Here is a 23,485-nt window from a genome sequence, read left to right as displayed (position 1 = left end):
GAAAATATTGTATATAAAATAAAGAGATTATCTTTTATTAATCTATCAAAAAAATTAAGAGCTGGGTAGAACCCACTATGGGTCCTCAAACAATGGAAGTACCTGGACCCCCTTTCCTTCTCTCCAATTTTCAAAATCAAACATGTTTTTATTGATTTCAATTTAATATTTTTTTAAGTAGTTTTAAATAGCAAATTTTGATAAAATGAAACAGCAAAACATTAAATTACGGATGATTATCAAGAGATTTAATTTTAGTGTATTACATATTTTTAAAAAATGAAAAATTAAATTTAAAAGCAATTTTATACCAAATAGTAAAAGAAAGTAACAAAACTTTTTAACAAAATCTAGATTCTGTATAATAAGAAGATCGGACAATTTTTAAATTGCAAAGAAATATATTTTTTAGAATTTCAAAGTAAGTAATATGAAGTTCCCATAAAATAATTATTTAGGAATGGTTCTAGAATAATATTCTAAAATTTGAACAGGTGATTTTAATTTGAATCAATCTGGAGCAAGACAAATAATAAAAATACAAAAATAAATTATTCTGAAAATATTGCAAAAAGTATCGAGGTTTCGGGGACCCCCAAAATTGCAGGACACCTAGGCAGTTAGCTTACTTCGCCTATTTAATAATCCTGCTCTGAAAATAAAGTCTATAATCGGCAATCTTTTCATTTTTGCGAAATTTTATTGATAAATTAATTAAATTCGTAAATCCTTAAGTACTTAAGTGGAGATTTCTCCTAACTATGAAAATTTCTTTTTGATATAAAGAAAATTTTTATTTATATAATTTTTTGAAAAAAACAGATTGACTTAGAAAAAAAGAAAGAAGGTATAATAAGTAAAAGTAAAATTGAAATATACAGGAACTGCTTCGTTCGAAAATCAGGCCAATATTTAATAAGAATTTGTTCTTTTCTTTCGTTTAAGTCGTCCACTCAATCAACGTATATTATTAATCCTCCGATTTCTGCAATGATTAACAAATTATGATGCGTCATTCCACTCCCGAAACGGAACAAAAACATGTGCTGCCATCTATGCGCGACTTTCAGAATAAAAATATACATTTGTATTTAAAAAAATGCAGCAGAAACAAATGCCTACAAATATTGTGAAATGATTCAGTATCTAAAATTCTGTGTTAAAAGGATATAAATTTTATTTGTAAAGTGGTTTTGATTGTAAATATATTCATTTAAATTAAAATAAATCATAAGCAGACTGGTTTCAATAAATTCAAGCGCCTAAGGGAAGAGTAGTTTGGAGTTTCATCAGAACCATGTTTAGGAATTTGAATGCTTTAAACCCAGTGAAATTCCTAAGAAATAAATTAATTAAACAAAGAAAGAAATCTTTTGGGTTTTTTTTTTTTCTATTCTTATCAAGAATTAGGATTAATCAAAATGGCATCAATACCTGCAGCCATGCCTATTTTTCTGTTGGAGACCCGTTTTACTTTGATTGAATATAATAATGTAATCAATCAATCCTCTTTAAAATGTTTTTATACCATTGTATTGCACTTTTGATTTTTTTTTTAATTCTCTAATCCACAGACATTAAAAATTCACTCAAAAGACTGAAATTTTTAATGGAATTAACGTAAAACATGTTAAAAAGGCTTAACTTTTTTTAGCTCTTTTTCTGTTTTATATATTTAGTTATTCATTGTTTTGTTATGTTATTAATTAACTTATAGTTTTGAAGGTTAATAACTAAAAAGGTCTTACCATTTTTTTTAGTTTATTTAACTTCATTTAGCTTATCTAAATTTAGAAATTTTAGAGTAGTTAATAAAATGTATTCGCTTTTATTTACCTTTGTATTAGTAAATTATGTTCTTTATGTCCCTTAAACCTGATGATTATGTTCTTATGTAGATAACTTATTTTTACGCTCATTTTGAGGATGAAAAAATGCGAGATGTAAAATCAAAATTTTAACTTTTATTTTCATGTAAAATACAAAAAAGCTCAAATTACAAAGGTTTCATCAAAGGTATCTATTTTAAAAATATAAGATACATTAAAGAATGTAAAATGTTGCATTGATTTTTCAAAATAATTAATTTATGTTGTGTAAATATTTATTTTTCTGTTCGCAAGATTTTCTCAGTTATTTAAGATAAACGAGATCAAATGGTTTCAGGAAAAGATTAAAAGTTGAAACGATGAATGAATTACAATTCAAACAAAAAAAATATTAAAACATCTGCTGATCATATCAATGTTTATCTTTTCTTTCTATTATGTCGAAGTTTAATAAAAAAAACGATTCAGAAGTTATAACATCTGCCCGTTTAAAAATTTATCTTTAAACATTTGGATAGTATGCTAGAATCTTCTTTCGAACCTCCGTGGATAAATTATTCCGATTATCAGGAAAACAAGTTGAAGTGTTTGTAAAGAATTAAAGTTAAAATTTTTTATTTATCTCGTTTGAAATCAAATATTGTGTTGAATAATAGGAACATGACAGATGTTTTATAGCCATTAAAAAAATGTTGTATTCTGAAAATATTTTCCGTTTATTGCTTATTAACCACTGTAAATTACTTAATTTCATGAATCAGCCAAAAAAATGTATATTTTAAAAATTCTTTTAAATTTACTCATATATCATCTCCTTTATACGGGAATTCATGCACTTTTAAAATATGAAAGCAGTGGAACTTATAACACGGAATTGAATTCGAACATGATGTTCAGAATTTTTCACATAATTTTCAGTTAATTTTTTTCATATCTCTGGGGGAAAATCCATGTTATTTCAACTAATTTTTTGATAAAAATGAAAACGCAAAAAGGCAGAAATAAAATGATAGAGATAAAAGACAGATATTACAGAAGTAATTCAAATAAATTCATAATCAAAATTAGTCTATTATTATTATTATTATTTTAATTTTTGCATTTTGGTGGTATTTTAAATATCGTTTGGCTTTAATCTGTGCTTGCTAAACTCTATGTATTCTATTTATTATTTTAAATTTATACTTGTAAGGGAACATCAAGGAGCATTTGAAAAATGATTATATTTTATAACAATAATAGTAAATCAATTCGGCATATAGCTAAATATTGTAATACAGTAGTTGATAAAAAAAAACGCTTTAAAGATGAAAACCGTATAGAAAATAGGGTAAGAAATTTTATTCAGCAAAATCAATGCAATGTAATAGTAAAAAAATTGTTTATAAATCAATTTTTAAAGTTAAAAAATTCGTTGTTTATAATTCAGTACTTATAATTAAAAATTGTTTTTTATATTTCAATGTTTATTGTTAAAAATTTTGTTGAAAATCCACGTTTAAGTGCTGTAACGATTTCTGCGGAGATTACTAAAATGTTCTCTGCATCCATTTCATCTTAAAACTATTCAAAGAGTGCATTCATACATCTGCCGGATTATATAAATGTTCAACTCGTAGAAAACTTCTTGTTACTGCAAAGGATATAGAACCTAGATTTTCCTTCGGCAAATCAATGATAAATTACCCGAAACGTATGCGAGTCATATCTTATTTGCAGATGAAAGCAAATTTAACGTTTTGGGTTCTGATGAGAGTATAATTAAATGGAGAAGGGGAAAAAAACGACGAGCTTAATCTAAAGACCTTAGTTGGGACAAAGTTTTTTTTTGTGTGTGTGTGTGTGAGGGTGCACACCAGCGTCAAGACTAAGGAATTTGGTATATAATGATGAAGTAATGAATCACGCTCCTTTTTTAAATATTTTAAAAGAAAATTTAAAGTTATCAGGCAAAAATTTAAATACTGAAAACAGCTTTTTTTTTAATTTTTTTTTTATCAAGATTACGATTTTAAGTTCATTGCTCCCAACTTTCACTTATAGTGTTTCTAAAATTATCCGAAAAATCAGAAATCCAAATATCTGAAATCCACCACTCCAATTGCCAGATTTAAAGTCGATAGAATATATTTGGAGAAAATTGGAAGTTAGAGGACGAAGACACAACATTAATACAAAATGTATTAATGTAACCAATGACTAACAGTAATTATGAAAAAATGGTGGAACAGTGATACAAAAATAACAAATAAACAGACTTTGCCTAGACTTTTGAAAGCATTATGAATGCTGCATAATATCCTGTCAAGTATTAACTGACCGAAATATCGCAATATTTATCAGTATGTATAGATAAATTTCTTCAAAGTGTGCGAAAACTTTTGTGAAATAACATTTTTTTGTTATGTTTTGCTTACTGATTTTTTAAAAATAATTTTTGGACATCCTTAAAATATTTAATGAAATTTTCTTCAAAAACAGTTATAGATATAATTAAAAACTCTCATTCTGAAATATCAATTTTTAATAATGAATATAAAGCGCGTTATTAAAACTCGTAAGTGTATTAGCATTTTTGGAAGCCATTGTTTAAAAATCAGAGAAATAAATGGAAAGTCCGCTAATTTTTCTCGTTAATATGAATAAGAGTGGAATCGGAGGTTATTTTCTAACTAAGATTAAAATTTTCTAATCTCTTTTATAAAAGATAAGAATGAATTTAATGTTCATAATAATTGCATGTAGATTTTTAAAACTAATTAATTTCTTTTTGCATATCACTTTAATTTCAAATTTCAAGATAAATTTGAAATTCAATTTTAAAAGTGAAATTATCCTCAGACATAATCCTGTGTTTGAAAATCACCAAAGGATAATTTTTATCTCCCTCATCAGCAGTACTCTGTACAATTTTTTTTAAATAATTCTGTAGTCTTACTGATCTTGGTAAATAAATTTATAATATTTTATCTGAGGTTATAAATATTTTGAAATATGCCTACTACTTAATCCATAAATGATCCTACTTAGATGTACCATTAGTCAAATTATTGGCAGCTTAGTTTTTCTGTTATTTCAGCATAAATTTATTTTGAAATTAAGTTTTTTAGTAAAGTTTAGGAATTTGAAAAATGATTGGAAAAAATGTAAAATGTTGAAAAGGAACTGGAGAAATATGTAATAGAAGAATGTCATATAAAACATATATGCCAGTTCATTCTGATACAATTAGGGTTAGCTACGAGAAAATGATGAAAAATGTCTGTCGATCTCTGAAAAAAGGATAGACAGACATTTTTCATCATTTGATCAGTTGACGGCAGACAAATGTTTCATTTGTCATCAACCAACTGTCTTGTCTTAGATTTTTATGTCTCTAAGTGTTGTTGTTTTGTTTTTACCCCATTACAATTTGTGTTTACTGTATAAATAATGCATTACAAAATAGATATAAATTTACAAAAATTAATTAAGAAGAAATTTTTCATATTCTCAGCATAAAACAGAAATTTTGTTTCAGCTTAGGCTTGTGTGGATGAACTTGTGTGGCTTTCAGCTTATGTGGATGAAGCACACACTAAATTTCTCTATTATCATTGTTCAGTTCATATGTAAAAAAGACAAATGAACGTCATGTGTATTTATAAAGATAAGGAAAACAACATATACGAATAAGAAATTAGCTTCTTTGATATCCCTGGTAATAAGTATTAAAAAATGAACTTACCTAAAATGAGTACTCCAATGGAGTTTGGTATTTATGATTTTTATATTAAATACTAAACGCATATCTCCACATTAAAAATTCTTAAAAAATAGTTCACAATGTAGAATTAAGTTGTTTAAGAAAATTTAGTTTCCATTGTTTTAACTACAAAAATATTTATTTTAATCCACTCCAAAGAACATTGAGTGCATAAGAACACCACAGAGAATCAGAATAAAATACAAGCGAAAAGGTTCTTCCTCAAAGTTAGTTATTCTGGGGCTTGAGTAAAAATTATAGTAATGCAGTTAACAATGAAAAATTGGAAAATAAAAATTATACAGCCAAGCAGTTAAGGAATTAAAGAGTTTTTGAATTCTGTTGTAGCCAATCAGCTACACTCCTTTTGGTCTTCCTGTATTGCTGTCTTATATTGATATGAGTAATAATAACTTTATTACCAAATAGACAACATGATAATTGAACTCCTTTGAGACAATTATGCGTGTAGTAAACTAAATATGTAATTTTGGAAGCAATTAAAAACCTAAGAAACGAGTAAAACCAAACATCCAAAATATGTTATTAATATTAGACACCAGTATATTGATTGGATTATTGGTAAGTGACTTCTAATTAGAAAATTATACAGGTATTGTAAATATCATTATCAATGTATTTTTCAAAAATTTTAACATAATATCGTTTATAAACTGAATATTATTTGTAAATATGGGAAATTTTCAAAAATAATCAGTTTTTAAGTTCTCCCCAATGACCTCGGTGCCCATCACTATACAAAACTCCATTTCACATTATAATAATATTTTTTAATTAGCTTGTCATTGATATCAATTTTGCATTCCCTCGTACAATTTTTTGCCGATTTCAGTGCATTAAAAAAAATATTTTATGCATATATGTAGGTGTGATGGGTTTTAATGCATCAGTCTTTTTATTCTTAATTAACCATTTAAAAGGCCATTTTTTTCTAGTCATATTGTTAAAATATTTTTAGGCTTGAAATTAGAATAAGAAAAGGGATTCATTTAGCTTATTAGATAAATTTAATTTGATTAATTAATTTGGTTAATTAATAAGTGACAAATCAAGACGCATCATTTTGTGAGAGATAAAGAACTGAAGCATCTAAGTTTCTGTCTTTCTAAAAAAATTTGTCCGAACTTATGCCAACCTACATAATTTCAAAGATTGATAAATTTGGTGAGAAGCATACTTCCCACGACCTTAGAACGGGTTAACAAAGGATGATTATGATGACGTCCGTTTCTCTTCTCGTCTAGTGAACTCTGAACTCTGCCCTCCGACTGTTGGCTGTCACCGGAAGAATGTAGAGCGCCCTCTCGTGAAGTTAATTTACCACATATATTGTAAAATTACTTTCCATTGTTTTAGTTACTATTTTACGCATGCACGTTACAACGAGATCAAATACACTTTTTGAGTACACTATATGAATACTGTAATTTTTTGAATGATATGACAGTTGAATCATGTTTAAAACATTAACATGCTACGATGTTTCCAACTAGAAGTTCGAATTTTCTTTAATTTTATTATCCTTAAAGGATACTCATTTCTTTTTTAGTTGCGCAAACAATTAAGCAGCTGAAGATATTTACAATGTCATAATTGATTCTTGAGGAATACTTGAGCTTACGCTCTCGGGTGAAATTTTACTTCTCTAATAAGAATGAATTATATCTATGCTGAGAGATGATGTCATACAAAAACATACTGTTCTTTGGAGGGGTTTTTTTTTTTTTTTTTTTACAATTAACTGTAAATACGTATTTTTTTTATCTTAAAGTTACAGTAAATGTACTTCAACATTTTAAATATCTTTTAATATAAAGACATGATACATATATATATATATAAACATAAACATAGTATACATTCTTTTAAGCACCTTCTGCAGTAACTTGTTTTCCTTCATTGAGTTTTATTCTCCATTTCAACAGTAGTGGCTCTGAAAACCACAGAAAAGCAACGGTAATTGTGATTCCCCCACTGACATAAATCACTCCATTATACGAACCAATTTCGTCACGAAAATAACCTGCAAAATTTAAAAGAATTAATTTGTTACATACCAAAAACAAAGGAAAAATAATTTGCGACCCCGATAAATCGAGGCCGTGCGCGAAAAAGACAAGAGCACTACCTAGAGGAGGCCATTAACATGAGAAATTTAGCTGCTGTGACGTCACAGCGTAAAGCCTTCGTTTGAGTGCTTGCGATTGGAATGCGCGCGTGATTTAAAGAAATACATATCGAAATTCCGGTGTATTCTTGGATTAACTCATTCTAAAGTAAGTTTTTTAAATTTATGTTAGTTCCATACAAAAATATAATCTAGTTATATTTTAGAGTTAACTTTGATTGCAATATTTTTAGATATAAAGTTGTTCTTGTATTTACTCACGTGGTGACAAGTCTAATTTGATGCTTTAATTGTTGATTATATTACCTCTACATTATCGTTTATTTAATTATGTAATTTAAGCATTTCTTAGGTTCTTCTAAAGCTTAGAAATTTCAATAGCTTCTTTTAAATGTAAGCATTTCATAATGGTTAGAAATTAATGTTACTCTCCGAGATCGGCTAAGCCTAAAGTACGGAAAAAATCAACTCGCTTGTGCGGGCCAAGCAAAACAAAATTGTTCGGCTGAAAATTAACGGACTTTTTCTCTTTATGTAAAGTATACATAATTTTTTTAATTCAATTGTGGACAAAAGAAAATAATAGGTTTTTGGAGGAAATCGCTAGAAAATTATTCAGAAACGCAGTTATTTTTTAAACATACAGAATGACGAATTTTAATTTGAAATAGTGTAATGAAATATTTCCTATATTATTTTTATTACAGGTAATAATTTAAATTTGTCGAGATCCTTGAACATAATGCTAATTTAGCTTTTTAAATTTTAGTTAGCTTTAATCTTACATTTTTTGTAGAACCTGTGCCCCATTATTAAGAATGACCAGCTTAGAGCTAAAAATTTGAAAAGAAAACTGTCAACTTTTTCTTAGTAGGATAAACTTTAGGATATTAATCTTTTAGCAAACGAAGGAAATAGACCTACTGGGGAACCCACCTTCGCTTAATATTTCTGAAAAGGGGTAGTCTAGAAACAGTACCCCCAGGGTGATGTGGAAAGCTGTTTCTAACAATTTAATTAGAAATTTATGTAAATAAAATTAAATAATTTATCGTTTTTGTATATTTTTTCTCAAAACACTGGATTATCCAACATCAGAATTTCCTGCTTTGAATTAATCTTTTTAAAATTGATTTTTTAATGAAATATCAGTTTTTTGCATATGCTATTTTATGAATATGAAAAAAAAAAGTTTTTTGGTTTCTGGTACTTTTTCTCTAAACAATGGGTGATCTTCTATCAAAATTCATTTCTTGCAAATGAAATTTGTGTCAAAGCCTCTTTAAAAGTTATTTATTTTACTTGTACTATTTTTTTTCAAATATTTATTTTAATTAATCGTCGATGTTAAAAATTCATTCAGTAATAAGTAAATGCCAAAAACTTTGTACTTCTGTTGTGTTTCTGTAAATGCGATTTGATTTGAAAAGAAACTTATGGATTTAAAGATACAAATCCCCTATTCATTTCAAAGGTCTTCTTAATCCGCAAGAAAATAAATGTTTAATTAAAGAGGTTTTATGAATTCTTAGTTTTTATTGGCTATTCATTCCGAGGTTAGTTTGAATCCGTAAAAAAAGATAGAAAAATTTCTATCGAAAGACGAAATAGTTAGTTTCTGCATAGGAATAGCGTTTCGTACATCACCAACAGAGCTAAGCAGAGGCTTTCGACTGTGACGTCACGAATTCAACCTTTCGGCCTCCTGCATAGCTACTTTTGTTTATCTTTTTCGCGCACGGCCTCGGATAAACACAAATATGGAACTATGCAAGAACAGCAAAATTTAGAATTCTTTAGGAATAATTAAGTATTGAGTCTTTTATTAGAGAAAGTTCTATGTGATTGTTCTGTAGAAATTTGTTCTGATATAATCTAATTCATTTCTTTCTTTTTCCTTCTATAATAGCATCTTCTTAAGAATAATTTTGAAAATCAGACTACTGCCAAATATTTATAAGACAAGAATAATTTTCTTATACTTAGAAAAATTAAATAATTTTAATTAAAATATAAAAATCCAATATTTTTAATCGTTTTGCTTTGCACAGCTAGATTTAACCGAATTGCCAATTTGAGGGAAGTGTCTTTGGACTCAAGGTTCGTAATCTCAGGACATAACAGTTGAATAAAGTAATAGCAGAACAATGAATTTACTTAGTAAGTGGTTGTGCTTAGATAATTAAAGGTATTACTTAGGAGAGTAACTTATTACTAATATATCAGAAAAAAAATGAAGGAAAAAGAAGTCAGATTTTACATGAATGTTTTTATCAGATTCGGTCCAGAATCAAGTCGGTGTGGTAAAGATATGATGATGACCTGAAGGAGATAACGAGGTATCTCAGCATTTTTTGGTAGTGAAAGGTCATGAGCTTCTATTTCTTTTATTGCGATGTTATCATTTCTGCCAATTTTTTCAAAAAATCTTGTTGATAGTTTCTTGTGAAAATCCTGCAAGATTGCTAGGCTAAGACCTTTTTGGTTGTCTTTATTCCTAACAAGCCAAGACATGTTAATGATTTCCCTAAGAGTCATATTTGTAATCTTTCTAATGTAGTAATATGCGTCTTTGAGGATATAGATATAGCTTAACGTGTTTCTGTCAATGATTTTTATTTATTAAAAATTTATTAAAATATTACAAATTGTAATTAAAAAGATTGAAAAAAATAACCTTACACCTTACCAATCAGATAAGGAACTGTCAGCGTTGCCATTCCAGTTATAAAAGAGATGAACCCCATGGCTAAAGACTGCACTGATTTCAGATACGTCTGAACAAGAATTGGTATCATAACCAAAGCTGCTCCAGTGATTGCACCAAAAAGAGTCACCATGAACATTAAAACATAAAAGCCATCAAAAATCGGCAGCAGCATGAAACAGGTACCTTGTAGCATTTGCATTAACATCATGTAAGTTCTGACAGTTAAAAACTTTTTGTCTGTCACCCAACCGAAACTTAACCTTCCAATCAAATCTCCAATGGCTAAAGCGCTGATGAAATACTTGGCAACTTTCTCTGTGAATCCTTTATCCAACATGAAGTCAACTAGTATGATGAACACTGGATCAAGAATCATTGCCATTGCAGCCAATGAGAGGCTGATCATGTAGAAAATTGGGTCACAGATTAGAATGCGGATGGCTTTTAAAATGGACGTTTCCTGTCGTACATCATCTGGCATAGAAGGAAGTGTGGGTTTCTTTTCTGCTGTGGCTTTTTTATTTTCTTTCTATGAGAAAAATATAATTTTATTATTTCAAAGGAATTTAAAATTAAATCAAGCAGAACCCCATTTATTTTCTAATTCATAAAATAATACTGATTATGCATTAAGTACTGATGATTCAAGTTGTTTTATTTTGAAATTATTGAAATAAAAATTTATCTTCAGAAGAATTTATTACATTAACTGAATTTTATACTGAGAAATGAGTTAAAGGAAGCTACAGGCTTTTTTTTAAATATATTATTATTATTATTTGAAATTAAGAATTTGCTTAAATAGGTCTTCAATTACAAATGATCATTGTGAAAATATATAAATTCATTAATATGAATAAAAATCTCAAAAATGCATCGTTTAGACAGAATCAAAATTTTGATAGAAACAAATTGTTAAAATAGAGTAACTATGAAATAAAAGCAATTTTAATAAATAACTTAGAAAGATCACATATTGATCATTTGTCATAACAATTTCCAATCGTTATTTATTCCTGCAACCCTTGTCTAATAGTCTTTGGATGTTTGAATACACTCTACTATCTTAATTACCATCATCATCTTCTTCAATTATTTTTTCGCGAAAATAACTTTTCATTAATAATTTTAAGTGATTAGGCTAACTTAAGAGACAAAAGACTAAAATTGACTTATTAATATTTGTAGGATTTATTTTTAATTTTACATCTTCAAAGTAAATACAATCGCCTTCCCCTTCAGCGACCAATTATTCGCCTGCCATATAAATAAATTTAGTAATGTAACCAAATTTTGATAAATTTCTTCTTATGACATCAAATGAATGTACTATTTGAATTTATACGTGCTTAAACAGCATGGAGCATTTTAACTTTCTTAGTTATATGCGCAAAGTACTGAAATTAATTGTGAAATCTGTCCAATTATTGAGGTTGAAGTCTGTGCTTACGGTTTATTTTGTATCATCTCTCGAAGCCAGAAAGACGCAACTAATCATTGATGATGGATCTAAATGTCATGAGCTTTCAAAAGAAATAAGAATTTTGAGACCAAATGCTTGTTTAGGAAATGCGAGTTCTTGAAGTTTGACGAAGCATGGTTCTCGAGATAAGAGAATTTTCCAGAATGTCCTTCCACTCACCTCGAAAGATTTTAAAAGGCGGTCAATTGCTCCTAAATAAGAATTTTAGAGTTGATCTGGCTATTGAACGAGGCGGAGCTTAGGAAGTTTTGCAATATCTGCGAGTTGCGCTGTTATATAATTAAATTTCATGCTTAGTTTCGTTTTATTTTTGAATTTTATAAACATGCTTCTCGCATTTGAATTTTGACTTTTTATAGCAAATTAAAGTATTTTAACTCAAGGGAATGGCATTGTTATATAGCCTCCTTTCATAAGTGAAATAATAGTATATAGTGCAACAATACATTACAAATCATGACTAATAATGACTAGTTTTTTAATCATGACTAGTTTTTTACCTGATATATATTGACTTCTGCTAATTCTTCCCAAGCACTTTCATAAACCGGATTGCTTATTCCTTCATTAGCGTTTGCCAGGCTATCGTTTTCGTGCAATTTCAGCTTACCATCTTCTTTCTCGATCAGTTCTCCCGTGAAACGCCGTTGCGTGAAACTTAAACCAAATACTTTAGGGGACGTCTTACTTTGAACGACAGTCTTTTCGAATATGGTATTCGTCTCAAAGGGTGGCAGGCTGATTTGTGAAAGCGTCCTTGTCTTTTTCAGCATCCATGATGGCTGCCTCATGATAATAGCAGCAGGTAAAACGTTCAGTATTAGAGCGCTTGTCACCAGAAAGCAGCCAAAGAGTCCGAAACCTCCCAGAGCGTACTCTATGAAGAGAGGCAGAACCAGAGAACCGAAGCACGATCCAGAAAATGCGAGGCCAACACCTGTGGCCTTATATTTGTCAAACCACTGTGTTACTGCAAGTAATCCTAAGCCACATAGAGAAACGCCGAAACCTGAAAAAAATTGTTAAAGAATGAGATCATTTCTAGTCCACCCTGATAAGTAAAATTGGATATTTACATTCATAAAACGATTTTTTTACTTTCTTGCATGCAAAGCATTATAATTGTCAAATGATTCGAACTTCAGATTTTGCCCAATCTCAAGTATCAGATTTTCTTAATTTTAAAAGATGCATTTTTGGAATTGCAGGTATATTTCTAAAACATTGATAACTCAAAATTGCTTTGAGCTAGTAAAAGGAAGCTTGATAGGTGACCTTTATTCTAAATTTTTAGATTGATTTCTTCCAAATTTGAAAGATATCTATTTTCAGGAAATTTTTCTGCCTGTCTGTTTAAATGCAAGTGAGCCCACTGACAGCAAAACATAAAGAATCAGATGAATAATATCTAAAGAAAGATTTACATGAAATTTTGAACTCAATCTGCAAAGGCCTGACCATCTGTCAATCTGTACATTTATTTTTCACAATTTATACATACACTTACTTACCTGTAAATGCAATAACTTAAAATGCGTATGGTTTTGGTACTAAAGTTGTAATTAAGTGTCAAATTTTGATTCCAATCCATTAAAAAAAAGGTTCCAAAATGTAGATTTGGTCTTTATAACTCTACTATGAAGTACAAACCATTTATGTATGGAACTCTAAAAATAAAAATTTGAGCACTCATGGCGTTCACACGTTCATTCAAGGCCCACAATTTTTATTAGACAAGGAGGGGGGGGTATATAATGCTTTTATTAGGGAATATGTGGGTAAATATCCTGGAATCATTCCCGCTAATTTGTATGCGTATTTGCAATTGACGAAATGCACTCTCAAAATCTTCATATATAGAGAGCATTGAAAAAATAAATATGGCAGGAAAATTTATCCAAAAAAAGCACTAGATAAACATTTTCCTATGAATCAAATACGTGAAATTTCACAATATACAGAGACATAAGTTTAAATTCCCAAAAATCATTGTCTACTTGATTGTGAATATTTCTCTACCAACTGATTTCGGAATATTATTAAGGAATCTTTCACAACCTTGAATCCTATTTTCTAAAAAAAATATCAATTAACCTTCTTGTCTAATTTTCTCGGAGCGGTATTTTAAACTTGAAATATATTTGAGAGAAATTCTGAATTTAAAAACACATGAATATTAAATCTTATGACTGAAATGCCTTTAGCCGAGTTTAGTTAATTTTTTCCTTGCAACTACTTTTGGCCTTTGGCTTTCTCAAGGAATATTGATTGTGCCTTATAATGAAATCTCTTACGATAAGTTGGTATCCATATTCTTTAAACAGATTCGCTTTAAACTTTAAATTGTAACGGGCATTTAACACGTATTTTTGGGTAACCTTGTGCATGTTCTACTCTTTATTTCTATGAATATTTCCTCGTAGAGTCAAACTGCTCTGCATATCATCTAGAATTTAATCCCAAGTTATAAATTTCAAAATATCTTTCTTATTTCTCACACAAAATAAATATTTGATTGTACTTCTATGTCCAACGACATATTTATGTCCAACATCGTGTTCGCTGAATTAAAATATGCAGAAAAAAATTTAAAGCTTAATCTTTGAACTCATCAGTTATATTTTCTAAAGAAAATATCTTAGATAACTTTATCTACGACTTTCATTAAAAATATCTTATGGAAATGAAATAATCAAAAAATAAATTACCAAAGAATATGAAAAAAAAAAAAAAAAAACAGCAGCTTCAGTCCTTAGCTTGTAAAAATGGAGAAGAAACATTCAATTCAAAATTTAAACAATAAAAGAAGGTTTTGATTTTATTGCAACAATGAAAAGTATTGTATATTATGTATAAAAATATTTTCGAAAATTTATTAAAATTAGAAAAAAAAATTAGATAACAATCATTAGAAAGATTTTTTCAACTTTAATGGGATGTAAACATTATTTTTATGGAATAATTTTTTGTTAGAAAGTTAAAACGCAAAAATTCTGTTTCATTTTTAATTAATAAAAATTTAAGAAAATCTAGTCCGAGTGACATATCTCCACATTCCAAAGTATATTTTAGTTAAATTTGACAACTCTAGATTAACGATTTGCCTTGTAAAAGGTCAACTTACAAACAGATATACAAACATTCTTGTTTAATTTTAATAACCCCAGTTAATTCGACAAGAAGGTTAGATGTATCTAACTTTAATTGCATCTTCCCTTTAATCTCATAATTCTTACAAAAAAGTACTTTTTGATTTGAATTGTGATAAATATTAAAAGCGTATTATTTTAAAAGTCCCACACTTGTTCTGTTTATTATGTGCCTAGGCCTTTGTACTGGAATCATGCCCCATGACGTCAAAGTGTCATCAGAAACATAATTACCCCTGTAGTATTTTCTAATAACACCCTCTTTTTCGTAGAATTGTCACCTCATTTTTTTTCTCATATAAATTACACAGTAAATAAGATTTGATGTCTGAACAATGAAAGAAAATTACGCTATTAATTATTTATTGAAACAATACATTTTCAAGGATATCATTACAAGAATATGAAGTATTATCAACAATGTATGCAAAAAAAGACCAAAATTCAGAAAAAAAATTTACACAGCTAAATAGCAAGATTTAAAAAAAAAAATTAAGATTTTAAGATGGTATATAACGAATATTTTTGTATAATAATTTTTTCGAAAGCTATACCAAAATGAAATTATAAATTTATGAAGAATGCTAAAACGTAGTTTAAATATAATTAACTAAAATTTCAAATAAAAATCGCTTAAAGATGCACATTTTCATTCTTCACAGTTTATTTGTGCCGAATTCGGTAATTCTAGGTAAACTGTCTGTCTTTTTAAATGCCAATAAATATACACATTCCTTAGTCTTTACTATTAGTGGAGAATATCTTATTAAATACAAGTACCATGCACTCCGCCCCACAAGAATGTGATCCACGTGATGCTGGTTGCAAAAGTGCAGAGCAGTATCCCAACAGAGGCTAGAACACCACCGATCAGAACAACATTTCGGATTCCAAACCGCTGACCTAAAGCTCCAACAACAGGTCCTGAAAGGGGAAAAAAATATTACGATTCAAAATATTTTTTGAAAACCAATTAAAGTTTATCAATGGTTACCATTAAATGAAGAAAACAACCGTAGGCCATTTCTAACAGAATATAAAGATGTGCCATTATGGGTTGAGTTAGATAACATTCATCTGTACGATACTGCACTTTTTTTATTATTTAATCTATCAATTTCATATCAAAAAACTTAATTTTTAATGCATCCCTTGATAATTTTCAACGTTGTTGTTTTTTTAGTTATAAAAGTAAATTAAGAAAAACTGCTGGAAATTATGATTATAAAGGATATAATGTTAAAAAAAATGTAAAGAAAATTCAAATAATTGAATTAGGATTCGAATCTAAACATTGTTTCTGAAAATACAAAAGAAATATTGCTCTATTTCTTTTCAAAATAAAAGTTTATTGGGATTGTTTTCATTGGTAATTCTCTGAATAACTTCAGTTTCTTTTTCTTTTTTTTTCTACAGTTAACAATGATAGACTATATGATAACACAAGCTGGGTGAAAAAATTAATTTTACTCTTTTTTTGGCACTTTTTATATAAAAATGTTGCCATTTTTTTCAACAGGAGGAAAATTACAATAGCAAATTTAAGCTAAAACAATTCCAAGGAAACTCGAAATTATGATAGATTTACCATTAATTTTTTTTACCACTAATGTTTCATACTTTTTTTTATTTTATAGCTAGTTTCATTTCACTTTACTTTATTGATGCAGTGATGGGCATCAAAGGTCTTAAATTTAATATTGTTGCCATCGATAATATTAATTTCATGCAATGCTTTTCTCATCGCTGAAAAGACAGTCTTAGAAATATTCTTAAAAAGATGGCAGGCCAATAACTCCCTACCTAGGCAACCATTTGACGCTTTATTGAAGAATTTGGCGACAAAAATAAAATTTTTGGAAAATGCATTTGGGCCTTATCATTGCCAGAATCTGAGAATTAAAGATTCTTCAGAAAAATTCCATATGATATCATTGAAGCATTATATAAGTAGAAGCATTCACACTAACATCAATTCTAGAGATGCATAATCCACGATTTTTTGAATAACAAATAATATTGCTATTGTTGATTATAAATATGCGTTCCAAATATCTGTTATTTCAATCATATTATTAATTAAAAATTATTACTTAATATTAAATATAAAATTTATTAATTGTAATTAATACTTAATTTACTAATTTAAGTAACGTGTGATTCAATTAATTTATTTGTTTCAGCTTACTTCTTAAATTTTATTTTTTTTCTCATAACTATTTATTTAATTTATTTATTAGAGTGAACCATTTTCTGGAAAAGGTGAGTTAAAAATATATGTCATTTCTTTAAAATGTTTACTTTAGTCCTATATTCTACCAATAGATGGCGCCAGCAGTAAACAGAATACATGTAATCAAAGTCAATCATGTTACGAGCAATTTAAAATGATCTGTATGGAATAGTGCATCATCAAATACGAATATCGGTCACTCCCGTAAAGTGGAGCGGTGACTTCGCACTTTCCAGTGAAGCCTCATACTTTCCGGTGAAATCACCGCTCCGATAAATTTCAGTGATATGCAATTCAATGATACGATACGATAATTCCAATAACCGCTCCGTTCACTTTTCAATCCAATCACAGATTTCTTTCGAGAGCTTCCATTGGACAGATCGTATCGATTGTTACTTTCCAGTGAAGTCACCGCTCCGGCAAATTTCAGTGATATCGTATCTATTGTTACTTTCTATCGTGATCCAAAACCTGCAATCGAAATATCATCAGTAAGGTCGAAGATCGTATCAAGGATTTGAATCACACCCCTCTTTGAAAAGTATTGATCACTTGTATTTGTGACTTTTTGATATTGGTTACTTAAAATATTCGTCATACCTAATCAATTCTCTCACTGGAATTATATTTGGAGAGCGCTATAATTGTTTTCAAATAAGCGATTTACTGACTACTTGTGAGCTTCTATAAGTACTGCCGTGCTTGCAAATTGTGTATTTCTCAACTGTGTGTTTGTTATGTGTGCTTGATTCTTTTCATGGAATAAAGCTCTCATCATCTGTTACCGAATTTGTTGAACTTCTTACAGCGTAAACCACAGGACCATCTTCATGGTATTTATGTTGAAAAAAAATGCAACATATATTTGTTTTTAGATTGTTTCTTATTTACTTCATTTAACTTTGCATTAATTAGAAAATGAATGGATATTTTATGTTCTACAAATTTGAACAAATAATTAAGGCACTAAGCTTTCATTCTTCACTCAGTCTAAATAGTTCTTAAGTTTTGACTCGTGCATCGTATAGTTATTTTTTGGATATTTGATTTGATAATTTTGATTCAGGTTTTATCCATGTTTTTTTATTACACATTCAGTATTATTTTTAGTTCAATATGTCAACACTTCAACTTATAGATCTCAAGATAATTTATACAGTTCAAGAAATAAAAATTTCATAACTCTTTGCCTGAAATTAACTCATTGGCTGTTTATTCTTATGTGATATATCCATACTTATGTGATATAAGATAAGTTAGTCGCGACTGTTTGATTTTGGAAACAAAGGCTCTAGTTTTAGTTTAAAAAACATATGTGATATGACAGCAGAATATAAGATTGTATATATTCAGATTTAAAATGAACATGAGTAATACATTTGTCATTTGCTTGTAACAAAGTAAATCAACCTCATTATTTAAGAGATATCATGTTAAAAGTTGTTTCTCTTCTCTTCAAGTTAAGAGTTTTTGCATATATTTTTGATATCAGCACGCAATTCTAAACCAAATATTCAAATTTCTCTGTGTTACAATTTACAACTCTGCTAATAACCTTATCCTAACGCGAATTTTGAAGCTGACTTTTTAGAAACTAATTTACTTTGATAATATACGACAATTAAATTCACAATAATAATAATAATAGAATTGTTGCAAAATATTTCTGCTTTAAATTATTTCCAATTATTCTTTTCTGTTCATTTTTCTGAAATCACTAAAAACATTTTCAGTAATGAAAATATCATTGATGAACTCAATGACATTGAAAACATTCAAAAATTGGGAGATTACCATTGCATTTTTGTAACATTGACTGCACACACAAAATACAAAGTCAAAACATTGATATTGAATCAATAAAAAAATATTATCAAATTATACCGGCCAGATTTCTGACGACCACCCTGATACTGAAAGGTAAGTTCGCTTGGAACCTGGATGCCCCATAGGTGTTGATGAGAGCAACGTATAGGAGTCCAGTAGCTCTGGTCAGGCCGGACAACAAGGCATTGATGAAGCCGTCTGCAATTGCGATGGCCCATGCCCTGGCAGAATCAGGAGTATCCCCTTTATTGACCATGGTCATCCCACTAAATTTCAAAATAACAACGTAGCATATTTGGGGATATTCTAAGCCTGAAAAAGATATTTACATTTTGACGCTATTAAAGTTTATATTTGGTGCATAAATACGGTAAAAATGCGATTGATCTAGAATATCTTATGATTATCATAATTTATGCAATGAACTCATAGGAGAATCCATCCAATTATCTACTTTTTTTATATTACTAGAGCAAAAAAAAAATTCAGTCTTTTATAAATAAAAAAAACTTGTGTTTTGCTACAAACTATGGAACTCTTATTATTATGTTCCTCGAAATTCAGTTGCTAAGATAGGGGAGAAATCTCGCCAAAAAATTTGCAGTTCATGAAAACTTGCATGTTATTTTATGATTGTAAGAAATTAGAAAAATGCTATAACGATTGTTAAAAATATTCTTAAGAAACATACGAATGTTATTGTTATTATTTCCACATGCACGTTCCATGAGCTTGGCGAATCCATAGTTACCATCTTGGAGTAATCTTAAGGTCGCCAAGTTAGCCACGGGCTGTTATATTAAGTAAGTACATAACCATCTCAGTACTCACAAATGCAGAAATAAAGTCCAAAATTCACTTTAAATAAACATTAAAGAACTAGCACACAACTTTCTATGTAATTTAAAACCATTTCTTCAAAAACAAATGGCGTTGTTCTACTAGTAGATATCATCCTATACAATTTTGGTATATTTCTTCGAGAACAGATATGGCATTGGCTGCTGGTAAGTTGATTTGAAATTCACTAACCGAGAAACTAATCACTGAATTTGTGCATAAACACAGCAAGAATCCTTTTGAGATTCTCGAGAATTTTTCTAGATACTATTTAAGATTTTGTGTAAACTCCGCTGTTTGGAACAATATCTGAAAAGTAGCACAAAAATACTTAGTACTTTTGGCATAGAAGGTAAATAGTTATTTGTATTACTTCTGTCACATTGAGCTACAATGTTCATATTTATTAAATGTTTGCTTATTACCCCAGTCGAATTGTAGTTTTTCCTGGAAAAATAGAAAATAGCAATTTTATTGGCTAAATTGTTGAGCTGGCTATCCAAAACAGCCTCTATGTTTGTATCGGATATGGTATTGGATAATGTATTGAATGAGAAGAGATTAAAATTTAAATCAGTTTTAACTTTAAAGCTTTAAAGGTTTTCGTTTTTAAACAAAAATCTACATGAATCTGAATGGAAAAGTTTAAATCAAAAGGATGTAGAGAATTTAAAGACTTAAAAAATGATCTATCAAACGTTGTGATGATCTGAGAGTAAATTTTTAAAAAGAAAAATTTGGAGAAATGTTTTTTTTTTTTAATTTGAGCATAATTGTTGGAATTTTGTTTAAGTACGTGATATATTGTAGGAAATAAATAAAATTTTCAGAGCAATATCTGCATTATATATTTTTTTAAATTGAATTTTAATGAGCAAAGCAAATAATCGGAAAATCCCCATAAGTAATTTTTTATGAGTCCGAGTTCTGAAAAAATTATACTCCAAAAATGCTGCTCCTCGATCTCAAATGGTATGATACCCTAGTAGCACATAAATATTGTGCAATATTGTATGACATTGATCAGTATTCGCGATATTGTACAATATTGTGAAGTATTGATTAATATCATATAGTATCGAACATTATTGTACAATATTGTGGGGTATTGATTAATATCATATAATATCGCACAATATTGTACTATATTGTGCAACCTGGGTAATGGTCGATTTTCAGAAAAAAAATAGTGAAAATTAAATTTGAAATTAACATCTTGTCTCAATTATCAAGCCTAAATTCATTTTCAGATTACCATTAAGCTGGAGAACAAGACTTTTTAAAGTTTTTGAAAAATCAATCACCAAAATTAAAACTTTATCTTTTTAAAATTTAATTTTCGGTGCATTTGAAGGGGGATGCACTGAAAATTAAAATTTCAGTACATTTTAATTTTCAGTGCACTGAAATTAAATGCACTGGAAACTCACTTGGGGGAATTTTTATAATTTTTTTTTAAATCACTTTAAATTGCTTATTTTCACCCCCTAAAATTTATTTGGTTCAAATTTGATTCACTCCAGATCAAACAGTCTATCTGGAGAATTTCAATACAACAGACATTCTCTGTTATTATTAGTAGAGATAGAGTTAAAAATTGTTTATTTCTTAAAGCATCATTTTAATATGCGAATCTGACTGTTTCGTTTCTGTAAAAATAGGCAGCTAATCAACAGCCGTGAATCTAGTTTATTACATGCCATAAATAATTTTAATGCAACTTTGATTAGATACAACAAGTTATCAGCAATTATTCTAAAAACTTAGTAAAAAAAAAGAAATTATTTGAACAATGAATGTACATATACTGTAATACAAAAACTATATGAATGGTATGAATCTAAATATTATGAATATTAGTAACAGAATAAAGCATAGAAATATCCAAAATGTACTAAAAGACAACAAAATAAGAATTGGTGCGGATTGTGTGCCTTAAATGCTTCAACAAGAAAAATAAAAGTAATTATAAAATAATACTATATAAATATATAATTCTGTATAAAATAAATATATATGGATAAATATTCTTATAATGAAGAAATATTAAAAGCATGGCTAGGCAGAGTAGTTTTTATAGTTCTTTATTTTTTTCTGGCTGACAATTCAAATTCAGACTAGTGAAACCAAATATAGAGATACAGTCATTTCTTCATATACGAAAATATCTTAATATCGATTTCTTTTTGTCAGAAATATTGGATTTTAAATAGAAAAATGGTTTGTATATATCGAATAAAACATTTATTGATTGAATAACAATGGGTGGAATAAAAAATAATGCACTACCGATAAAAAATGAGAAATTGGATTCCAGTAATTTTGATACCTACGAAAGACTTGATTGTTGCTAATTATCCCATTGATCAGAGTACATCTGAAAGACTGCTTTGATAAAGATGAATCCAAATATGATGACAACGAAGAGAAACAATTGGAAATCATTTAGAAAACAAATAATGGAGCATTGTAAGCTATTCTAAACGGCTTTAGATTTTTTCCAAACTTTCAAGGTAGAAAATTTTACCTTTCTGCTTGAAAACGAACATCATTTTGAAAGGTTCAAGTAAAAAATTATGTTCAAAAAGATATTGGGGGCTAATTATACAGAAATAAAAAAAGTCGTAGATTTGTTACTGGATACGGACATACATTTTTTTAATACATGGTTAGGAAATTACATAATAGCTGCGCGGTTTTTTAACTAAATTTCTTTGGTAGATAAATTCTTTTAAGTTTTCTTTAACTCTCAAATATTAACTATGCATAATTGCTATTAAATGTGACGAAAATTTCCTATTTGTAGTTGTTTCTCAAAATTTCTTTCTTTGTATCCATCTTATTTTAGAAGTGCATTTTCATCTGCGCTTGAACATTATTGATCACAAAGACGTTCTTAAGGCAAAAATGTCTATTGATTTGAAGTAGCTTCTATGTGCTTTACTTTCAATATCAATCTGGTAATACAAATGACAAAAAAAATTAAATATCTTTTTAAATATCTAAACTATTTCTTAGTTTTATCAATGGAAATTTTCAAAATATATTTCGCAATAATATACTGCAAAATTTATAAAAAGCTTAACAAATACAACTTACTTTGATTATCTCATCCTTATACTTTCTTTAAATCCTTGCTTCTCATTTCTTGATAGTTTTTCTTTAGTCTGCGTACTAAGCGGGCATTTTTTGATGAAAGAAATAAAATTATTCCAACAATTTTTAGAATAGGTTAAAATCTAATTATAGTAGCTCATTTCTAAACGTCCATGTTTTTCTACGCGTTTACCACAACTAAATTAACTTCAGCAGCTACCTTTCATATTATACAACTTTAAAGATAGTAACTTCCAAGAGCTCCATTCCTTAAATCTTTCTAAATAATAAGATTTATGAATGAATTATCCTTATCTCTAGTTGTGATTTCAGAGTAGAAACTTTATCTCGTGAACTTGAAACAAAATTTACAAGATCGTAAGGAATGGAATATTATCTCTTTTCAGGAAATAGAAAAGTA

General features: G+C 28.5%; 1 protein-coding gene across 2 annotated transcripts; it reads right to left on the bottom strand.

Moving 5' to 3' along the window:
* Positions 1-7,387: 7,387 nt before the first annotated feature.
* Positions 7,388-23,277, bottom strand: LOC129963328 (monocarboxylate transporter 5-like). 2 transcript variants are annotated; one of them, XM_056077634.1, is made up of 6 exons: positions 23,068-23,277; positions 19,186-19,440; positions 15,846-15,989; positions 12,417-12,925; positions 10,413-10,962; positions 7,388-7,618 (listed from the first exon to the last, which is right to left on the bottom strand). In XM_056077634.1, the coding sequence occupies exons 2-6, from the start codon at positions 19,388-19,390 to the stop codon at positions 7,461-7,463; spliced, it is 1,566 nt and encodes a 521-aa protein (XP_055933609.1). In that variant the 5' UTR covers positions 19,391-19,440; positions 23,068-23,277; the 3' UTR covers positions 7,388-7,460. The 2 variants fall into 2 exon arrangements, with proteins under 2 accessions (XP_055933609.1, XP_055933610.1); XM_056077635.1 differs by having other exon boundaries at positions 19,186-19,394.
* Positions 23,278-23,485: the final 208 nt, after the last annotated feature.

Source organism: Argiope bruennichi, chromosome 3 (genome assembly GCF_947563725.1).
Source record: "Argiope bruennichi chromosome 3, qqArgBrue1.1, whole genome shotgun sequence".
In the NCBI taxonomy this organism is placed as follows: Eukaryota; Metazoa; Arthropoda; class Arachnida; order Araneae; family Araneidae; genus Argiope; species Argiope bruennichi.
The sequence above is the reverse complement of the archived record's forward strand: the minus strand, read 5'-3'. Positions and strand labels throughout refer to the sequence as shown.

Coding starts and splice junctions, on each gene's coding strand:
- LOC129963328 (XM_056077634.1), bottom strand. CDS start 19,390: ATGACCATGGTCAATAAAGGGGATACTCCTGATTCTGCCAGGGCATGG. Junction 12,926..15,845: donor CTTGTGGGGCGGAGTGCATG/GTACTTGTATTT, acceptor AATTTTTTTCAG/GTTTCGGCGTTTCTCTATGT. Junction 10,963..12,416: donor CAGAAGTCAATATATATCAG/GTAAAAAACTAG, acceptor TTTTTCTCATAG/AAAGAAAATAAAAAAGCCAC.